Here is a 21861-nt window from a genome sequence, read left to right as displayed (position 1 = left end):
TTGGGTTGCAATTTTGACACCCTTTTTACATGCTTTTCTGGACGAGTATGGTGTTCATATTGGAATGGTTATGCCCCCCACCCACCGAAACATTTCGTGTTAATAATACCCCCATTCAAATATTTCTTCTGTGCTTTTTGTGTAATTTTGACTCCATAAATAAGTGTAAAATCCTAGCTATAGTAAAACCTTCCTCTGATCACAGGACAATGAGAGAGGGAAGAGAAAAGGGGAAGGAAGGGGAAAGATTAAGTAAGAGAAGGGAAAGAAAGGGGAAGAGAAGCAAATGAGTTGATAAATGAAGGAGAGAGGGGAAGAGAGAAACAAAAGAAGGGAAGGAGGGATGGGCAATTAATGAAGGGGAGAAACAAAGGGAAGAGAAGCAGAGTATATGAAAGGGGGAATGGATATAAATGAAGGGGAATAGAGAGACACACACAAAAAAAGAGAAGCAAAAGATGGGAAACAGGAAGGGAGAAGAAAAAAAAACGAGGGGGGGGGGGGGCGGAGCGGAAGTGGAGTGGGGTGGAATGGGGATGGACTGTCCTTTCAAGACAGCTAGCCAGTGGGGAGAGGGGACTTTTCGCAAAAGGGCAGATGCTTTGACTAGCGCCCATATTTTTTAGAGTCGTTTTCCAGCTGTCTATTTAATGTGAGTGTATGCAATATGTATTTACGATAGCAAATATCCATCACTTTTTTGTCTGTTAAGTTCATAAATTGGTTGAATTGGTCTACAACACTGATCTGTAAAATAAGCCTACAAATAAAGAGGTCTACCAAAAAGAGGATCCAGGGGCGGTATTCTGAACATTATCTCCATATTCTATCTTATCTCAGAGATATGACAAAATCGGTATTCTGGTGGATGTCATAACTTTTGTCACAAAAATTGTCATAAATTTTGTCTTATCTCTTTGGCGCGCACCAAAAATACGCGGCTTTAATGCGCGTAATCCTTTTATACAAGCAAAAGATATGACAAAAGTTATGACAGGGGGTAGCAGTCATAAATTTTGTCATATCTTTTAGTACCAAATATCCCGATACCCTGCCGACTGAATGTCAAGCATATAACGATATCATTTAGATTAGATTGTGGTATTAGTTTCACTCATCATCCACGACAATTTTTACAATTATTTTTTCATGCTACAATTATGTAGGCCCTACATATTAATTTCTCCTATTTTCTCTGTTTTCCTTATTTTTCTACTTCTCCTCTAAAATCCTTCACAGCTCCCTGTCTCTCTCTGTAATTAAGCGCATCAATATTCGCGTAGTTGCGCGATGCCAGCAACAGAATTGGGATACCCCCTACCTGTCACGGGGCATTCCTATTGGCTAGAAGGGCTCCGGCTGGGAACTAACGATGATTTTGATTGGATTGCTTCCGAAAAGATGGGCGGGAACTTTGAGAGATATGACAGGGAAAAGACAATGTTCAGAATACCGATTTGTGACAATCATAGCGGTGTCACATCTCGGAAAGAAATGACAAAATTTATGACAAAAGTTATGACAGTGTTCCCGGGGGGGCCACTTCCATTCACGAGTGGATACCATGCGCGACCATGGGGTCTCGAAAAGCACCCTAAACACGTAATTTCCATATTCTGAAAACGCACCCCTTAACAAGTATTGCCGTGTGAAACCCTACCCTTAACAAGTATTGGAAACAAAACGATACTCTTGGCAAATATTCCCTGAAATGAACCCCTAAACAAGTACAGGAATGTTTTATTGTTACGGGTCCTTCGGCGTCTGCTTTACCTTATTTGGTTTAGTACGACCCCACCTTCTACACCTCGCGCAAATCGGACTCTAAACACGAAGTGTTGGGGCAAAAAGGACATCCTTTATAAAACATTTTAATTTTGTTTTATCATCCCCGCAAATTCGACCCTAAACACGTAATCTTCATAGCGAATTAGATACCCTTTTTTCATTATTTTTGTGTTTTTGACACCCTTTTCACGTTACGTACGTACGTAACGTGCCCTGTCGTGAAAAAGACATCCTTTTCACGTGTTTTTTTGGTCGCGCATGGTATCCACTCGTCAATGTAAGTGGCCCCCCCGGGCAGTGTTCCAGAATACCGCCCCAGGATTGGGCATGTTATTTTTTTTCCTTTTAATAGAGTCGAGAGAGGGCGTACTGTACTTGTTGACAATGTAAATGTCTAGCTGTACTGACGAGCGACCGGTCGACAGAGTGAAAGATGGATTCACGATTCCTTTGCCGAAGAAATCATTTTTATTCCGGGTAATTAAGGATATAATTCAGCATACTGTCCAGACCTCTTTCAGAAACTAGGATCAGAGCTACAACAAGTGAAGATCACGAGCAGGTAAGCATTTACGTTGAGTGTTTGATTCACGCACCTTTCGCGGGATGATGCGGAGCTGGCCGCAGGGATCGGCGGGGAAATAACCCCAAGAAGACTCGGCTCCAGTTCAGTTCCGAGAGCTCTAAGCTTCGGCGATGGGAGTCAATAGTAGTGGATCGTACATGTATGACCGAACGCTTTTCATGAATTCAATCATATCAAACACATTATTCTCATGAAATTCATCAAACTTTCACCATAAATATTCGATTACCTAGTACAAAATATGAATATGTAAAAATTTTGCCGAAATCTCTTTTTGTTTTTACAATTTATTAGCTTCCAATCGGACCCTTCGCATGTGACATTTCTGGTCACTTGAATTTTGAAAAAGGTGTCGTATACCCAGATGTGTGTCCGGACGATCAATTTTAGAAAGTCATTTGAAAAAATTTACAAGCGAAGTTTCATCAATTTTTAGTGCAAAATGTTAGGAAATATTATAGAGAACATAATAGAAGATGATTACTTCCATTGAATTTGTATTTTTAGTGTAATCCAAATACGAAAAAGAAGGCTTCAAAAATATAGTGTCCGGACACCCGAGCCCCCATCCTATTAGTTTATTACCACTCATTCTATGAGTATGAACAAGGTTATGATATAACTTTGTAAAATTTGTCTTATTACCGAACGTGTGTTTTATATGGGAAAAATTGAGAAAAAATCACTGATAAGCTATTTTTACCATAATATTTTTAGAATATCAAGACTTTGAAATTGTGTTTTTGAACATTCAAGTTCCCTTTGGAAGAATGTTGCAAAATTTTTAGCTTATGAAATTATTTTCCGACGCATACGATGTGTGCGTTCGGTAATACAAGGCCGGTTGTTGAGACAATCACTCACTATACACTGTAGGCTGTAGGATGGGGGGTCGGGTGTCCGGACACTTCATATGTTTGAAACCTTTTTTATCTTACGATTACACTAAAAATATGAATTCAGTGGAAGTACCGGGTAATCATCTTCTATTTTGTTCTCTATTTTCTAACATTTTGTAATAAAAATTGATGAAAATTGCTTGTAAATTTTTCCAAATATGACTTTCTAAAATTGATCGTCCAGACTAGTCTTGAGGACGCAATGATGATGATTTTTTACTGTCATATACTGTCATGTATGACAGTATACCCAGTTGTTGTGTATCCGGACGATCAATTTTAGAATGTCATTTGGAAAAATTTATAAGCGAAGTTTCATCAATTATTAGTACAAAATGTTAGGAAATATTATAAAGAACAAAATAGAAAATTATTACAAGTAATGAATTCATATTTTTAGTGTAATCCACAGACAAAAAAGAAGACTTCAAAAAGATAAAGTGTCCAGACACCCGACCCCCCATCCTATATAAAAAATCATCATTGCGTCCTCAAGACTAGTCCGGACACCCAACCTGTCTGGACACACAACAACTGGGTATACTAGCTAGGGCCTGGCAAGGCTCCTAATCTAAATTTGTTAAAATACAAACACTGCCAGTTAAGTTCGACGAATCTGGGAAAGAATTTGTGGCTGCCGAATTTGTAAGAAAACCTGCAGCCTTTGAAAAAAATCCTTGTTAAACAAAATTTTTCGGTATGGTATTCAGCAGACTGTATTAAGTTTTCTCTCAGCTCAGACTAGGAATATTAATCATTTTACTTTCCTGTTTTTTTTTGTGATCGGGGTGGACAAGGGTGAATTTCCTGGTCAGAGAACTCTCGGTATATAAGTAGGCCTAGGTCGAAGAGCACCCTGCCAACGTCCAACTCAAGGAATTAGTTGCCGCCCTTTTTTTTTTATACATTTTTCCATTAATCAGAGAGAAAAGATATTCATATTGTATTCATGAGTTATTTTTCAATATTTTGTTACTTTTCTTACCAGATTCTATCTGATAGTCTGCACCTTGTGCAACCATGAACCATGGGGACTTGCGTGAGCTTAGACCAAGAGCAGAAGAGGGCTCGTCATCGCAGCGAGGAGATAGACCGCAACTTGGTAGCTATGGCTAGACAGGAAGAGAATATAGTCAAGATCCTCTTACTAGGTAGGAATAGGGCTTGAATTAACCAAAGGCCTTAGCCTCCGATGCCCTCAGAAATGGCCTTGATGCCCTTCTAAGTATTGTAGACTATAAGGCCAAAATAAGCGCCCTTTTTGCCCGAGGCCTTGGTGCCCTATGGGAATCCAGTGCATGTGTCCCTTTGGAAAGTACATAGAACTAGTGATGCCCTTTTTTAATGGCCCTGGATGCCCCTAAAGTGAGCACTGCCTTCCTTTTCCTTTAAAGTGCCCTATCCAAAAATGGCCTTGTGCCTTTGAATTCTTATACCATGGTCACATTTGTTCTACGCTGGCCGTATTGCGAGTCAAAAACAGCAGTTTTAACATTTTTGTACCAGCTACATATAGGTGGTTTGAATAAAAATGAATAAAACGGCTGTTTTCGACTCTCCGTACGGCCGCCGTAGAGCAAATGTGACCATGGTATTAATTAATTAATGGCTTCAGACTATTATGAAAGTAGACCATGTGGTGATTAGACAAACTGATGATAGACCAAATGATAGTAGACGAGTTGGCAATTGGACGAATTGGCATTAGACAAATTGGAAATAAACCGTTTCATCATTGCATTTTTCATTCAAGTGTAACCGTAAGTGGTGAAAAGCCTCGGCATTGAGCACATTTCATTTCTTCTTTTTTTTTTGCCAGGTGCTGGGGAAAGTGGAAAGAGTACACTGGTGAAGCAAATGAAAATTATACACAGTGATGGTTTCACAGATTATGAACTCATGAGTTTCAAGGTAGGCTGAACATTATTATCACATTTTTCTACAACCTCTAATACTGTTGGGTCATTTTACACTAATGAAATAGCTTTTCTCATTGCTATGATTTTGTTTAATTCATAAAGTTAATGGGATGCAATATAGCTACATGTTCAGCTATGGCCTCCCATTATCAATAGATCTGTGCCTGATATGGATAAGTCACAGACAAACTACACAACCATGTGGGTGGTAATTATCTTTACATTTTCAAAGGTTTTAGGTTAGGTCCTAACTCTTATAGTTAACTTTATGAAGTGCAAATTGCTAAATCATTCATAAAATAGTGAAAATTATTTTTAATCCTGCTGTGAAAATTGCTACAATTTAAAAAAAATCTTTTATGGCATTGAGAATAATTATATATATATATATATATAAGCATCTTGGTTTTCCACATATTGGCAATAAAAAGACATCAGGAATGCGAAACAAATTCACGAGTAATGCAGTTTTTGTAATGCCAACAATTAAGTTCTTTTATTAACTCTCCAAATTTTCGGTAGACCTACCTTCTTCAGGGAAGATTCGTGAATTGTGACAAGTTTGAATGACAGTTGTTTTTATTAAAGCGTGCGCGATCTCAGCGGGACTAGGGTAACTGCTGCTAGGTGCGCAAAATGCTGTTATTATTGTATATTGCGCGCTTTTTGGTAAAATATCATTATTGACGTAAGTTACGTAATATACGTAACAATAAAAGAATATGATTGAAGTTTTGTAACAATGAAAAGATTTCGTAATAATAAGAGTGTCTAGCTGAGATCGCGCACGCTGCACATTGCATAGAGAGATCATAATAAACATGAAAACAGAATTAAGGAAATAAAGGCAAAGAGGAGAAAGATAATGGTTATCTATAGAATGTGAATGGGTTGAGCCAAGACATATCCTTGTTGAGGCCGTTTTCAAACGTGCGGCTTTTGACAATATGTCTCAGCTCAGCCCATTTCCGTTCCTCTGCCGATCTGTATCCTCCGCCGAAGATGCAGACTTTGATATCTTTGACAGAGTGATTAGGGAGGTTGAAGTGTTTGGCCACAGGAAAGTCCTTTTTGTTTTTGGTGATGGAGCTTTTGTGGTTATTGAATCTAGTGCGAAATTTGGTGCTAGTTTCACCAATGTAAGAGACCCCCGGGCATTTGGAACACATTATGCAATATAAGACATTATGTGCGTCACATGTGTGGTTAGGGGGGTGGACAGTAAGGGACTGAGAAATTTTTACTGTGCTGTCGGTAGTTAAGTGAGTGCACACTTGGCATCGTGGCTTGCCACATCTTTTGTTGCCTTTTGGGGGCGAAGGCTTGGGCAGTTCGCTGCTTACTAGTAGCTTTCTAATGTTTGGGGGCTGGCGTTGCGAGTGAAGGGGAGGATCGCCCATAGCTGTTGAGAGTTTAGGGTCAAGGTTGATATTGGCAGACCATTCCCTCTTTGTGGTATTGGCAAACCTTTTGGCCTGGGGATGGTACGTAGTGACAAGAGGGATCCTTTCATTATTCCCTTGTTTTGGTTCTGCAGATAGGAGATCCTCTCTTGATTTATTTCTAACCTGGGCAAGGGCATGGTGGACAAGTCGAGGTGGGTAGCCTCGTCTGATGAAAAGTTCACAGAGGTTCGCAGCGTCAGCCTCAAACACTTTGGGGTCTGATGTGATACGTTTGTACCTTAGGAGTTGGCTGTACACAATTGATTTCTTTGTGTGGGATGGATGGAATGAGTTATACTCAAGATAAGAGAAGGAATCGGTTGGTTTGATGTATACACTAGTACTTAACGAATCATCATTCTTAGAAACATTGACATCCAGGAATTCACGAATCTTCCCTGAAGAAGGTAGAGGTCTACCGAAAATTTGGAGAGTTAATAAAAGAACTTAATTGTTGGCATTACAAAAACTGCATTACTCGTGAATTTGTTTCGCATTCCTGATATATATATAGGCCCTATACAATTAAGTTTTTTGTACAGTGTATAGTATTTTTGCCATAGTATTTTTGCAGTGAATGTTAATGAAACAAAGTTGAATCCTGGCTAAAATTTCATAGAAGTACATGGAATAAAACTGTTTTCTAGTTAAACCCTGGTTTTAAGATCAGAATACCACTCTATTTGATACACATGTATCACTATACATGTAGGTGTTTTTACTGTACATATTTGCCGTCTTCATAGTGTGAATGGCTCCACTTGCAAAGAGACTGCAATGTTTAAAAGAGAAGCACAATGTAATATCGCCTCATCATACTGTTAGAAGGTCATATGAAATGTACAGCATAATGTGATCGTTTATTTGCCTTGAACATCTACATGTATTGTGAGCCTGAATTTACATTCAAGGGCCAGTCAACTGCATAGCAGGCCCGTTGTGACTTGTTCAAATATTGTCGATCAAAACAGACAATTATGTAGGAGAGAGGCATTAGATGGAAGAGAATAAAGTATCCTATATATCAAAGAATATTGTTGAGCAATTCAGTTTAATTATTATCAGCTACATGTAGTTCAATCCATTATAATGTATAATCAGACTGATTTTATTGCTATCATTCTGTAATTTATTACAAGTCCCTTGTCGAAAGTATAGAGAATTGATATCAGTACAATATTTACAGTTCAATGTCATGAAAAAGAAAATCAATGTTGAGTCAAAGCAAAGATTTTGGGGTAAACGGTTGCCAATTTGTTACATTGGTGAATTGTGGCACAATTGAGTGTTTCTGATTTACATACTAGTAAATTTATTTGATATGGTTTCATTATCAAGGTTAATTTGTAAACAGACACCATTCATGTGTGACTAAAACCCTGTGGGGTGAAATATGCAACAATGGTCTTGTTTGGAAATATTTTGTTGTTGTTCCCGCCTCCGTGATTTCTAGCTGTTTTTCATCTCTGTCAAACCAGCAGACAATAGACAGTTTGAAATGTGTTTTCATTATTGTTGTAGAATGTACTTTGTGACAGTAGCCTATTGGGGAGCAGTAAATAGTTGTGCATTATTCCATGTACAAGTCACTTAATAGTGTGATCAGATTTCAACATTAATGTGAATTCAAGTGTTGGGAACTTGGGATAGGCGTTTTTGATATGTTTATTGAAAGAATAGCAGGAAAGCATTCATCATCCTCATCACAGGCCTTCACATTAAAATTGCCCACCTTCAAAAAACAAACAAACAGACAACCAACCAACAACTCCACCCCCCCAAAAAAAATAATAAAAAAATAAATGAATAATTAGTAATAAAAAAGAACAGATTAAACTCCTCTTTTTTTTCTTCCTAATTTTGGGAGAAACTTCAATATTTGCTCTGTAGCTTGTGTAATGTTATTCACTATAAACTGTAGTACACAATTGCTTTTACCTAAATTTAGGGATAAATGTACACTTTAAAAGAGCTAATTTAGCTCTTTAAAGAGCATGTATAGTGACTGCACTTTGGAGTGCTGATTTTTCTCGTTCAAATTTGAACTAGACAAGTCAGCACTCTGAAGTGCAGTCACTATGTATACACACTCTAGTTTAAGAGCTAAATTAGCTCTTCGTTTTTTTAAGAGTGTAAAGAATGTATTGCCTTAAACTCACTGGACAGAACTACAGTGTACTACCTCCTTGGTACTACCAACTACAGAAAAAAAGACCTCAAGTGTGCTCTATGATGGTTGTATTGTTGTTGGACGTGTGGGCAAGCATCCCACGGGGTGATGACTGTGACAGTTGACATGACACATGCTGGTCACTAAGGTGAACTCTACAGGACACCCTTCTAAGGTCAACCACACAAAGGCATTACAATGGAAGAATAGAGTGGGACGAGCACCAGGGGATAGTTTCACTTCAACACATGGAATACAACACAATGTTGATAAGAAAAGTTCCTGCATTGCTTTTGATAATATTATGTTAGAAAACAATATATGTGCACTGCAGAGTGTTTTTTTTAGCTACTGATAATTGTAAGTGGAGAATACATGTACATGTATATTAAGAAAAAAAATAATTCTTTTGTCTTTGGCAGGAAGGTTGCCTTGATTTTAGAAAAAAATACTTTGTAGGGCCACTAGGGGTCTGGTGTTTTTTAAATGACATCTACATGCAGGCAAGCAAGAAAATATAAATTATGAGGAAAGGAATCATAGAATTGTTAAATGTTCAGAACTTACATGTAGGACTTTAGATTAAGAGCAAGTAAATTGTTTTTGTGACAATAAACAGAGCACAAGTTTTAGCTTTAACCTAACCAATAGGCAGGTGTTTCATATTTAGTGTTGAACTTTTTTATTAAAGCATAATGCTCATAACTTCTGATCAAGGAGCTCTTTGGTGTCTAGATGTACAGACAGGTAGACTGCTATATGTATACATCAGGCTTATTAGAAAACTTGCCCTTTGTCTTTCCACATTTTTTTCCCCTCAAACAAGATTTACAAATCAATTTTTAAAGATCAAGATAATTCTAGTCATGAGATTTGTTTAGAGAAATTTATCATTTGGATATAGTGTTAGGCTGAAATGAGAGTGCATGTATTTTCACACTGATAACATAATTGGCAGTGCTTTCTTTGTCAAATAAGCTCTTTTTTGTGATCATTTAAAGAGGAACCAAACGAAAAATTTGGGGAATGACCCTATTTGATCTAGCCTTCGGCCAAGCGGACCTTTGGTCAAGTGGTTGGACCCTGTGTATCAATAATCACTTAAATACACATTTAGCATGGTGTGAGTGAGTCCTGTGCAAAAATAATGCCTTCTATTGTGCTGCCAGCTGTTCATGTGTAACTGTTACTGAGTGTAAACACTGTTTGTAAACAAACGTAAACCACAATCTTTACTAATAGGGGCTATTATTGATATGGGTATTATTAAGTACAATAGAAGCCATGAAGCATATGGACAATATCTCACAGAGATTTAAATTGTAATACACCTCAAAAAAAAATGAAGCTTGAATTATAGTATTTTCTGTACTTCAGGATTATATTGTTTTTATGTACATGTAGTGCTACATGTATAGTGTTGGGAGTGAACACTAATATTTAGTCTAAATTTCATGCATTGACTTTGTACACAAAATCATGTTTTAGAGCAATTTTTGGTCTGACATGCACTTACATAATGTTGCATAATTTCAGAACCTCGCACCTGGGTGACGCAAAACTTACCGGTATCTCAAAAGTTGCGCAAGACTTGACAGTAAAAAAGATAGCGAGCGGCGCTGTAAAAAAAATTGTGTTAAATTTTTTTTATAACATTCCACTTCTTAAAATTTAGATGCTGTACATAATTTCTCTGTTAAGACTTTAAGCCTTTTGGAACTGTTTGCCTTCCCCCTAAGAAATTTCCAAAAATGAAGAAAAAAAAAGTAGAGTAATCCGCCAAAATGCACAAAATATTATTATTATTATTCTACTTTCTTGTACACATTTGTAGATATGTCTTTAAACTTGTACTAATTTCAATCATAGGTACTCAGCAGGATTCAAACCATGAATTAAGGGTGTGTTTATGCTTCCATTGCGAGGACAGAATCAGCGATTTCAAACGTTGATTCAAAACTCCGATCGTAAACATGGTTCTGGAGTGCTGCTGTTTATGCTTAACTTTTCAGAGGCAAATCACGATCTCAAGCTGGCTTCGCATCGTAAAGCGAGGTCAAATTAGGCGCGCCTTTTTTCGAAAGTAGTGTTGATATTACGTGGAGATAACACGGAGCAATGCGACTGTATTTGCCCGCGGATTTTCATCTCACCGGAAGCATGTACCAAATGACGTCATTTAAACACGTTTAGGATCGTGGTTCCATTTATACTTCTCCAGAAAGCCTGATTCTGGTCAAACGACGTTTACAAACGCACCTTTTTGTGAGCTTACGATCGGCGTTTTGAAACAGCGTTTAAATGAAAGGAAGCATGGACGCAACCGTGTTTTGGACTAATCACGTTTGGAAACGCTGATTCTGGCCTGAAAAGTGGAAGCATAAACACGGCCTTAGTTACACATAATGTATCCACTATAAACATTAAAAAATAAGTACCAGATGTGGTAACGATCTCAAAATGAGAGCGAACAAAATCCAATTAAATTATCATCCAGGTGTTAGTACTGTATGTAATGTACATGTGCCAAATGGAAGAAAATGCATAATTGCTGAAAAATTAAGCAAAATAAGCACAGAATTTCATCAAATGTCGGGTATTTTTTCCAAGCAATATTAATACCCTGTCCCACATACGCTTTTCTGGGTTAGTGACCATCAGAATTATCGATTTTGTGCTAAGATTTCATGATTTTACAGAGACAAGTTTACATTAATGTACAAGATCTACATGTAGATGCTAATATCGTGACCATTAAAGATAAATGGAAGTAGTTGCATTAAACACTGATTTCACAAGAAAGTCTGTTAAACCAGGCTTACCGGTAATTGTCACTACATGTACATGTATATCATCGAGGATCTAGATCTGTTACAGTTATATAAACTGAACTTTGTGAAATCTTGAAATCTACACTGAAAAATGTTCACACTGATGATCACCAACACAGATAAGCACACGAGGGACCAAGGAGCTTCCTTGGTGGGACAGTGTATTATTATTGCTTTGAATGTCGGCCCAACGCTTGACCCTAATCCCATGCTAATTTGCTCATTTCTCAGCAATTACACAATTTCTTCCAGAATCCTTTGGCACATATTTTTTTGTTCATACAAACTGACACTTAGGTGGTCATTTCATTGGATTCTGTATGAACTCATTTTGAAATCGTTACCACAACTGGCATTTATCTTTAACATTGATTTAAAAGACTTCTCATGAAATAATTGTTTGCTGCAACTACTTGCATTTACCTATAAATTGTTATTGTATAGTTGCCAATTGTGGTTGTTTATTTTCTTTTGACTGTTCTGTCCAGCCTGCTGTCTTGGATAATCTACTGAATTCCATGAAGTATGTGCTCAACGGGATGGGCCTGTTACGAATACCTCTTGCCAACTCTAGAAATAAGGTAAGACTTACAATGTATAGTTAGTAGCATGTACCGGTATTGGTCATGCCAATAGAGCTTGGTTGACACTTTTTCAAGTATAAACCCTCAAACTACCCATTAGTTACAGAAGTTTATATTTGATTTTATTTGATAAAACATTTGAAATCCTTGTATACTTGTTTCCCACAGTACTGTACTGTATGTTTTTTGCACTACGCCCCATTTGATGAAACTACAAATCCTGAACAAATTCTCCAAATACTTAGTACACTGTACACCCCATAAACTGGAGTCATGTGTTAATTATAGCAGTGAATCAGTGTAAAATGAACTTGTGTGCTTAGGACGGATGATGGCATGATGGCCATTCTACCAACAGACCAAAGAAAATAAACAGCTATCATAAATTTAAGTATATTTGACTAGTTTCAACAAGTGGGTCTGTCAAGATTTAACTTTTAATAGTACATGCAAATACTGCAAGTGTTAACTAACCAGACTAACTTTTCAGGATAGTGTTATACGTTTGACAGAGGTATAAACATTGTAGTCAATTCATCATGTACGAATATATCTACAACTTGGTTATAAATTCGCTACGTGATAGTCCGATCAGATTGGTTCAAACCCATCTTGTTTTTTTTTTGTCAGTCTGTAAAGCAAGGCTCTAATTAATCAGGATTAGCCAGACTTCTCGATGAAAGGGAAGCATTTTAAGTTTGATAGATGACTGTCATTCCAGTGCTTGTATTCAACACCTTGCTTGGATCATGGTACAACCTGCTGTTACCCCTCTCAATGGTTTGTCTTCATTGTTATGATGTAATACAATCAGACTAAGACCCTGGTATTAAAAGGAAGCTTAGCAATTGATCGTTGGGGTGATTTATACGATTGATCATTCACAATGATCAATGCCGTTGATCCTAGAAATGTAATGAGGCCCAGTTTTTCAAAGCAAGATCTATATGATTCATGTCACATGGTTTATTTTCTTTTTAATGTGTGATCTGTTACAAGTAATTGTAATTCAGTATTCCATCTCTCAAGCTTTCACCTTTAGGGGCACCCCAATCTGTATTACAACAGAGTTGCCAATTAGTAGTATCTTATCCAGTGGATTTTAAGGGGAAATTGACACTACATACATTTAGGAATTTACCCCTCGAAACAAGATTTTTTTAAACTTAGCATATTGATTTATGTTATTTTTTTCAAAATTTTAAAGAAAAATCAGATTTTAGGCTTAAAAACAGGATGGAAAAAAAAGAAAATAGGATTTTTTTTCACAATTAAATTTGACAAGTTGTTTTCACTGTATATTGGGGTTCATGAAGAGAATACAAGAGATACTGGTTTTTCAAATTGGTCATGTACAGTTTGCCCCATGTGACCCAAGGGGGGGGGTCTCCTTTGTTATAATGTACTTCTGTGTATTCCAAATTTGATTGTGTATTCATCCATCCAAAACACAGGCTATTTCTCCCTTTGAACAGGCAAATTGCCTCAGCCTCTTGTATCATTTTAACTATGGGATAGAGACTGTCAATTTGACATTAGAGGGATTTTTTGTTTCTTCAAAACCGGCCTCTGTACCTCCAGGATCCTGCTTTATCTTTGATTTTTTTATCAGAGAGGGCGATTTAATAAATGAGATTCATTATTTTAAGAATCCTTGATCCAGTTCTACACACAAGATAGCTTTAAAACAGTATTTGAACATAACAACAGCAACATTAAGTCTTCCATTCCATAATTGAGTTTCATGTCTCTGTAGACATGATTAATATAAATTTATAGCAAGAATTATTGTTCATTTACTAACTTTTAATCATTCTTTTTATCATTGTTTTTTTCCTCCATAGTCCCATGCACAAGCAATCCTGCAGTGCCATAGATGTTTTGATGAACACACCGTAATGAAGCATGACATAGCGACTTCACTCATTGCCTTGTGGAACGATGCTGGAATACGTCAATGTGTTTCCAGAGGACATGAATATGAACTCAATGACTCTGCTCTCTAGTAAGTCTATAAATGTGATCTCTCAGAGGAGGATTAAATCCCTAAAACAAGTGAATTGTATGAAATAGACAAAAACAAAAGAAAGAAATCAGAAAATAGCATTCGATTCACACGGACACACTGAAGCTTTTCTATTTGGACTGTTTTTATGCCATTTTCCGATTTTACAGTACGAAACTCTCATTTAGAAACAGAATTAATGAAAAGTTTTAGAAAAATTGAGCAAAAAATAAGAAAGTTGTGAACGTTTGATTATTGAGATTTACTAAAAGCACACTTCTGTGCCAACAAGAGAATCAACACAAAGTATCATTCAATGTGTGACAATAACTTGTTGGTCCAATTTTTTCTGAAACTTTCATTGATATGCATCCACATCCTCAAAGAACCGTGTGAACCAGAAGAAACCCAGCTTAGCCAGGATAAGGCAGGAAGAAACACCGAAGGAGGTGGATATATGATATCATTATTCAAGATTTGAGCATTTGAAAGGAATGCTATCAGAATACGAAACAAGGGTTAAATATGGCAGTTTATTACCGGTACCACACTTAGACAAGGGTTAAGTTAAATCAGACTATCAGAATAGGGGCCTGAGACTTTACTTCATGAATTCCGAAGTTCTTCAACCTTCATTTTTATAGTGAAATTAACCACAGTTCCAACTTGGGGAGGTGGGTGTTTTTCATGGGATTGTGCAGTTGGTTTCCATTTTCACCTCCACTGATATGTATGAGTGATAACAAAATTGTCCTTTTTCTCATTAAGAGAAAATCAAGGGTGAAAGTCAATAAAGAGAAGTATGTAAGAATTAAAGCTAATGAAACAGTATTCTTTATACAAAAAATCAGCATAATTTTAGTGCATTTTTGTTTAAGTGGCTTTAGTCACTAATATTGTAGATGAATTATATATTAATATTTTGGTGTATACGTATTATGTAGATGTAGTTTGATGGGCTGGAAATTCCATGTTTTCCATTCTTTTCCCTATATTTCATCCAGCTATTTTGAGAATATAGAGAGGCTGACATCTGAGAAATACAAACCAGATACTCAAGATGTCTTGAGAGCTCGAGTCAGAACAACAGGGATACTGGAAACACACTTCAAAATAAGGGGTGTCATATTCAGGTAAGGTACATTGGAAACTTATATTCTGATTACCCCCTCTCCCCCAAATAAATGATAATAGATACATAAATTGAATAAATAAAAGAATATATAAAGGAAGGAATAAATTATTAAGTAACTAAATAATTGAAACAAGTGGAATGCCTCTGGCCGTCTCACCTGCATCACGCGGTTCAATATAGCAGCAGTGCTGACTTTGAATACTACTCTAACTCGCACAAGATGTTCAGCGATACATGGTTACTCTTATGTCCACTTTTTATGAACTAGACCAATAAACTTACAGAGATATGATGGTTATTCAACAAAAACCCCAACATGGCCAAAGTTCATTGACCTTACATGACCTGTGACCTTGATCATGTGACCTGAAACTCGCACAGGATGTTCAGTGATACTTGATTACTCTTATGTACAAGTTTCATGAATCAGATCCATAAACTTTCAAAGTTATGATGGTAATTCAACAGATACACCCAGTTCGGCCAAAGTTCATTGACCTTTGACCTTGGTCATGTGACCTGAAACGCGCACAGGATGTTCAGAGATACTTGATTACTATAATGTCCAAGTTTAATGAACTAGACCAATAAACTTTCAAAGTTATGATGGTAATTCAACAGATACCCCCAATTCGGCCAAAGTTCATTGACCCTAAATGACCTTTGACCTTAATCATGAGACCTGAAACTTGCACAAAATGTTCAGTGATGCTTGATTACTATTATGTCCAAGTTTCATGAATCAGATCCATAAACTTTCAAAGTTATGATGGGAATTCAACAGATATCTGCAATTCGGCCAAAGTTCATTGACCCTAAATGACCTTTGACCTTGGTCATGTGACGTGAAACTCGTGCAGGATGTTCAGCGATACTTGATTAACCTTATGTCCAAGTTTCATGAACTAGGTCCATATATTTTCTAAGTTATGATGACATTTCAAAAACTTAACCTCAGGTTAAGATTTCGATGTTGATCCCTCCAACATGGTCTAAGTTCATTGACCCTAAATGACCTTTGACCTTGGTCATGTGACATGAAACTCTAATAGGATGTTCAGTAATACTTGATTAACCTTATGGCCAAGTTTTATTAACTAGGTCCATATACTTTCTAAGTTATGACGTCATTTCAAAAACTTAACCTCAGGTTAAGATTTGATGTTGACGCCGCCGCCGCCGTCTGAAAAGCGGCGCCTATAGTCTCACTCTGCTTCGCAGGTGAGACAAAAAATTAAAATGAAATTAAAATAATGAAAAAAATCAACAACACAGCAATAACAACAAAGAAATAACCCAAAAATATCAGATACGGTAATGCTAGATAGATGGTCAACTCACTATACACGCTAAACACTGAAAACATACATACAGGTTTTACCACATACAGTAGCTTGTATTTAAACAGTCCTGCATATTGAGTATTGAGTTTTAGTCCTTGCAAAATTTAATTTTACCCATGAAAACTTGTAAGAATGGCATAGGGGAGAGTGCAGTTCAGGGTAGGAAATAATTTGGATTTCATTAATGGGTTATTTATTATTCACACATCTGGGCGATATTGATATTTTGGGCTATTTCATTTCAAAGGCTACTTTTGTGTGCAGCAAGCAATTATAGGGTAAATACTGATATTGTTCTGCTGTATATAAAATATTGAATTTCTAAATATATTTTAAATCGGTTGCCGCATATCTTAGGACAACTCTCAAAAAGATAGTAGCCCCAAAGCAGTAAATTTTGGAAATACTATGAGTGCTTTGGGATATGATGAGGGTGATATCGCCTGTCACCTTCATGGAATTCCTACGCTGGGGCGATTTCATAATTTGTTTCATTGATATTTCTCTTGTACTTGTCATAGGTATCAAAATTGACACAAAATTAAGCCATGATTGACTCTGTTCACCAAGTTCATGTACTATATTTTATTGATGGGATGATATGCAATCACATATTAAGAAGCATTTTGATCTTAATGTCCTTTTTAATAAGCAGGGCCCACTGAGAGAACAATTTTTTTTACTGAATCAGCTACCATGGGTAAAAGGTGACATTTTTATTATTATTGTTTGTATTATTCTTAAACTTCTTTGCTATGATCAGGTTATATGATGTCGGAGGTCAGAGGTCGGAGAGAAGGAAATGGATCCAGTGTTTTGACGATGTCAAGGCATTACTTTTTGTAGCTGCACTCAGTGGTTATGATATGGTTCTCTTTGAAGACCCAGAAGTGGTAAGAAAAGGGACCCATTTGGCAGTGATATGCGCTATATATTGCATGTTGGTATTGTTATATTCTTTAATATAGAATGATATTGGGTTTTTAAAGGGCAAGTTCACCCCAGCAAAAAGTTGGTTTGTATGAAAAGAGAAAGATCAAATTGGCATAAAAGTGCCAAAAATAAGAAAGTTATTATGTTTTAAAATTTTGCTTAAAGGAGAATGAAACCTTTGGACCAAGATAGCTTGTGTGAAAACAGAAAAATCAAAGAAAGTTTGAGAAAAATCGGACAAGTAATGGGAAAGTTATGAGCTTTTGAATATTGAAATCACTAATGCTATGGAGATCCGGCACATTGGCAATGCGACAAAGATGTGTGATGTCACTCTTGAACAACTCTCCCCATTACTTTAGTATATATTTCACTTAAATTGCCTCTTTTATTACATCTATCAGTAGAACATGTATTCTTTCTATTGGAGGGCATGTAATACAGAATTTTAAAGAATACATCATGGATAAAGAGTTTTTTCCGATTTTTCTCAAAATTTCTTTGTTCTTATTCTTTGATTTTTCTGTTTCGACACAAGCATACTTGTTCCAAAGGTTTCATTCCCCTTTAATTTCACCAAACAATTACATGCACATCCTGTTCGGAATGCAAATGAGGAGCCAATGACATCACCCACTCACTATTTCTTTTGTATTTTATTATACCTATATGGAATATGTGTGAAATATATTTTTTTCTTCCTCATTGAATGTGAAACTAGGGTGGAATCCTCATTTAATATGCGGGGTCACCTTTGCCATTTTTGGGGATATTTTCAACAATAAGGTGTTTCATGATACATATTTTTTGTGGAAGTTTATCATGATATGTATGGAGTGCTAATAATTTGTATGTTCAAATGAAAAGACTTTTAAGGCTACTGGTTTTATTATTATTTTTTTTTCAATTGAAAATAATTAAACATGGGATTCCCCTCATTTGAAATGCCCAGTATATTATTAATTCATGTAGGCCCCCGGTCGAATAGTGACAGATCTTGTGTTAATCCCTCTATTAGCTAAATCCTTCTTGAGCTAATCTTACTTGGGTTAATCTCTATTTGAGTATCAGGTGTCCACTTAACCATAGAAATACATCATTAATACATTTGTATGCCATCTTGAAAGTATCACTAACTCTTGTTTGCCATTCAAATCAAGGTTGTTGTATAGATGGTGGTTATTGGTACATATATCCAGGATTTCTCTACTTTCATTTGTATTTTTTTTTCATTTGCAAAACAAATATCTGCCCGTCCACAGAGATTATGGTAATAGTTTAAGGCATATCTCAAGCCTCTCATTGGATGAAATTCCTACTGTACAATGCATCTTATGAAATAAGAATAGTCTTCAAATCACCTGTACATCTAGCAATGGTATGGTAGGTAGGGGACCCAAACTACATTGAAATCCTAAAGAGAGAAGTTGTTTTCATTGTATTATTTTAACAATATATTCTTCCTCTTTGCATAGAATCGCTTGCAAGAGAGTCTGAAGCTGTTTGAATCCATCTGCAATAATTGTTTCTTCCGTCAAACAACAATGATTCTCTTTCTCAACAAAGTGGATTTGTTCCAGTACAAAATTCTACACACACCAAGGCAGCTTCAACATTACTTCCCAGACTTTCAAGGTAATATCTTAAATAACAGACTTTGTTGCAACTGAAAAAATGAGGAGTAAGATATTTTAATTGGTGTTAAAATTTCAAGGTTGACATGATATGTTGGTTTGCTTCTGCCATTTTGTTCAAACAAACTGAAAAAAAATAAAAGTAAAGCTTTTTTATATGGATGCCCTGTCTCCTATTACTATTGTTGAACTAAGAAAGTGAACTAAGATAGTGATGTTTGCTACCCAGTACTGATGCTTTGTGAGCTATCAGGTAAAAAAAACATCTCTGCCATCACCATCACTATGAAATGGTACATTTGGCATACGTGTATAACTATTTTCGTGTACTTTTGTAGATTTTTTTTGGTTCATATACAAGTAAACTGTTAGTAATAAAGGGTTTTTGATTTATTGCCATTTGATAGTCCTGATAAGGACTGTTGGTAAATTTTTTATGGAAAAGTTATTATTAGAGCTACCAGTTAATCACAAAAGATTACAAACAGCCCTTTACATGACTTGGTGATACACCATAAACCCTTGTATTCTCTTCCCACCCTGAATGCATTCAAAGATTTGATTTTATTTGATTTCTTTTATTCAACCAGGGTAAAATACATATGTAGCTCTTGATCAGCCAATGACAGTTATGTCAGAGATGCTGTGCAAAAAATACAAAACAATGTAAGATGTGAATAACAAAAGAACATAACAAATATTATGATAAAACAAAAACTTTTATACAAAACCGAATGAAAAGAGAAGAAATGACGACCCCTCAAACAGGACATTAACAACAACCCCCAAAAATGGTAATAAAGGAGAATCTAGAGAACGGTCGCTGAGCCAGCAGCGTCTTTGGATGGTGTGTGCGCTCTATAAATCTACATTATCATTATTATTAGTATTATTGATATATGTACATGTATATCAGCATGGGTGTATGAAATATAAACAGGCATGGTTCTATGAAATATAAACAGGCATGGTTCTAGTAAGTATTTCAATATCAATGCAATGAAGGCAACTGCACCGATGTTGCCTTAACCCCACTAATTCCTTCCACGTCTGTCTTTTTTTTTCTTACAAGGCCCTGACTATGACATTGATGCTGCAGCCAAGTACATCCAAAGACGCTTCCAGCTGTGCAACCGCAACCCCAAGAAGGAAGTGTACCCCCATTTCACCACAGCAACGGACACTAGCAACATGGAGGTGGTCTTTCAGGTAGTGACAAACACGATCGTCAAAGACAATCTTGAGGCTGCTGCCCTCATGTGATGCCTACATTCACAGCCTTGCCAGCCTCGTTTGCATTTGTATACCATGCAGTTTTTATTCCTTCAGTTATGTGATCTGCAGGTTTTGTAACCAGTTGGTTAGTCCTGCCATGTGACATTGACTTTGGAATGCCTGGGATTACTCTGTTTTACTTTAATTTGCGACCCTCGTGGATGCAGTTACTGGTGCTTGTGGTCTATATGCATCTTAATGGCCACTGTATACTCTTTAAACAGAAATACTGTTTGTCATATCCTATTTTTCATTGAGTCTGGGCTGTGGTTCCTGAAGGATATATGCTGTCACCTATGATATTTTGCAAGATGTACATAATTAGTCAACAGGGTTGGTAACAGTGAAGAGTCATCAGGCATTCTGGTACAAGACCCATGCCCTCTGAGATTGATTGATGACTCGCAAGGGATTGTTGCCTGTCCATGCCTTTTTTTAGAGTTATGTGGGTTGAGTTTTCTTGAAGGCTGTTTTCAAAGTGTGCACCATCAATGATAAAAAATATATTTTCATTGGAGAATTCACATATCAATCATCTTGAATAATCTAAAGTTAAGATAATAAATTGAGATGAAATATATTTCAGAAAAACCCCAAGATCATAAGTGTCAAGGTATAAATTTTGTAAAGTGATGTTTTATAACAAAGTGTACAGTCAAAAGCAAATGATTAAGAATTAATGAGCAAACTTGTATTCATCATGGTACTGTCATGTGACTAACCATATGATATTCTTCATATTTTCAAAAAGAATTATGATCACAAGTATGAAATGTTTTTAAACAATATTCATACTTTCAAGTCAACTTTTTATATGATTATAAAAACCTGTCACATTTTCAAGTGTTTGAGCATTACATTGCAACAACCTCCCCCTAAGAAAAATGTACATATCTATGTAGAGTTCCCATGGTGGCTTGCTTATGTATGTAAATATTTTGATTTGATTTGTAATTTATTTTTTTATTTTCTTGACTTTATATTTTGAATGTCAGAGAGCAAGGTACTTGCTTTCACTTCCAAGATTATCATTGTTTAGATCATTGATTATTGATCCGATGGTATCCACCCTTATGTTATTCACCTAAATGCGAATTGTTGTAGGTCATACGTGAATGCTTTATGAAGATGTGCTGAAGTGAAATAGACAACTATTTGGGATCTTTTACATACATGTAGAAGATCCCCAAAAGATGTCTATTTCAGCACGAATTCTCCTTCATTTCAATCAATTTGTCGTTTAGATTATTACATCATTATTACTACAGAATATTTCAGTCCAAAGCGTAATATCTGTAGTTCTTCAAGTGAAAG

At 36.3% G+C, this 21861-nt stretch overlaps 1 protein-coding gene across 1 annotated transcript; it reads left to right on the top strand.

Moving 5' to 3' along the window:
- Positions 1 to 2189: 2189 nt before the first annotated feature.
- On the top strand, positions 2190 to 21417 carry LOC121422443 (guanine nucleotide-binding protein G(o) subunit alpha-like). The gene is made up of 9 exons (XM_041617486.1): positions 2190 to 2350; positions 4262 to 4424; positions 5093 to 5184; positions 12127 to 12219; positions 14067 to 14227; positions 15232 to 15360; positions 17469 to 17598; positions 19114 to 19273; positions 20345 to 21417. The coding sequence occupies exons 2-9, from the start codon at positions 4301 to 4303 to the stop codon at positions 20533 to 20535; spliced, it is 1080 nt and encodes a 359-aa protein (XP_041473420.1). The 5' UTR covers positions 2190 to 2350; positions 4262 to 4300; the 3' UTR covers positions 20536 to 21417.
- The last annotated feature ends 444 nt before the right edge of the window (positions 21418 to 21861 follow it).

Source organism: Lytechinus variegatus, chromosome 10, assembly GCF_018143015.1.
Source record: "Lytechinus variegatus isolate NC3 chromosome 10, Lvar_3.0, whole genome shotgun sequence".
In the NCBI taxonomy this organism is placed as follows: domain Eukaryota; kingdom Metazoa; phylum Echinodermata; class Echinoidea; order Temnopleuroida; family Toxopneustidae; genus Lytechinus; species Lytechinus variegatus.
The sequence above is the reverse complement of the archived record's forward strand: the minus strand, read 5'-3'. Positions and strand labels throughout refer to the sequence as shown.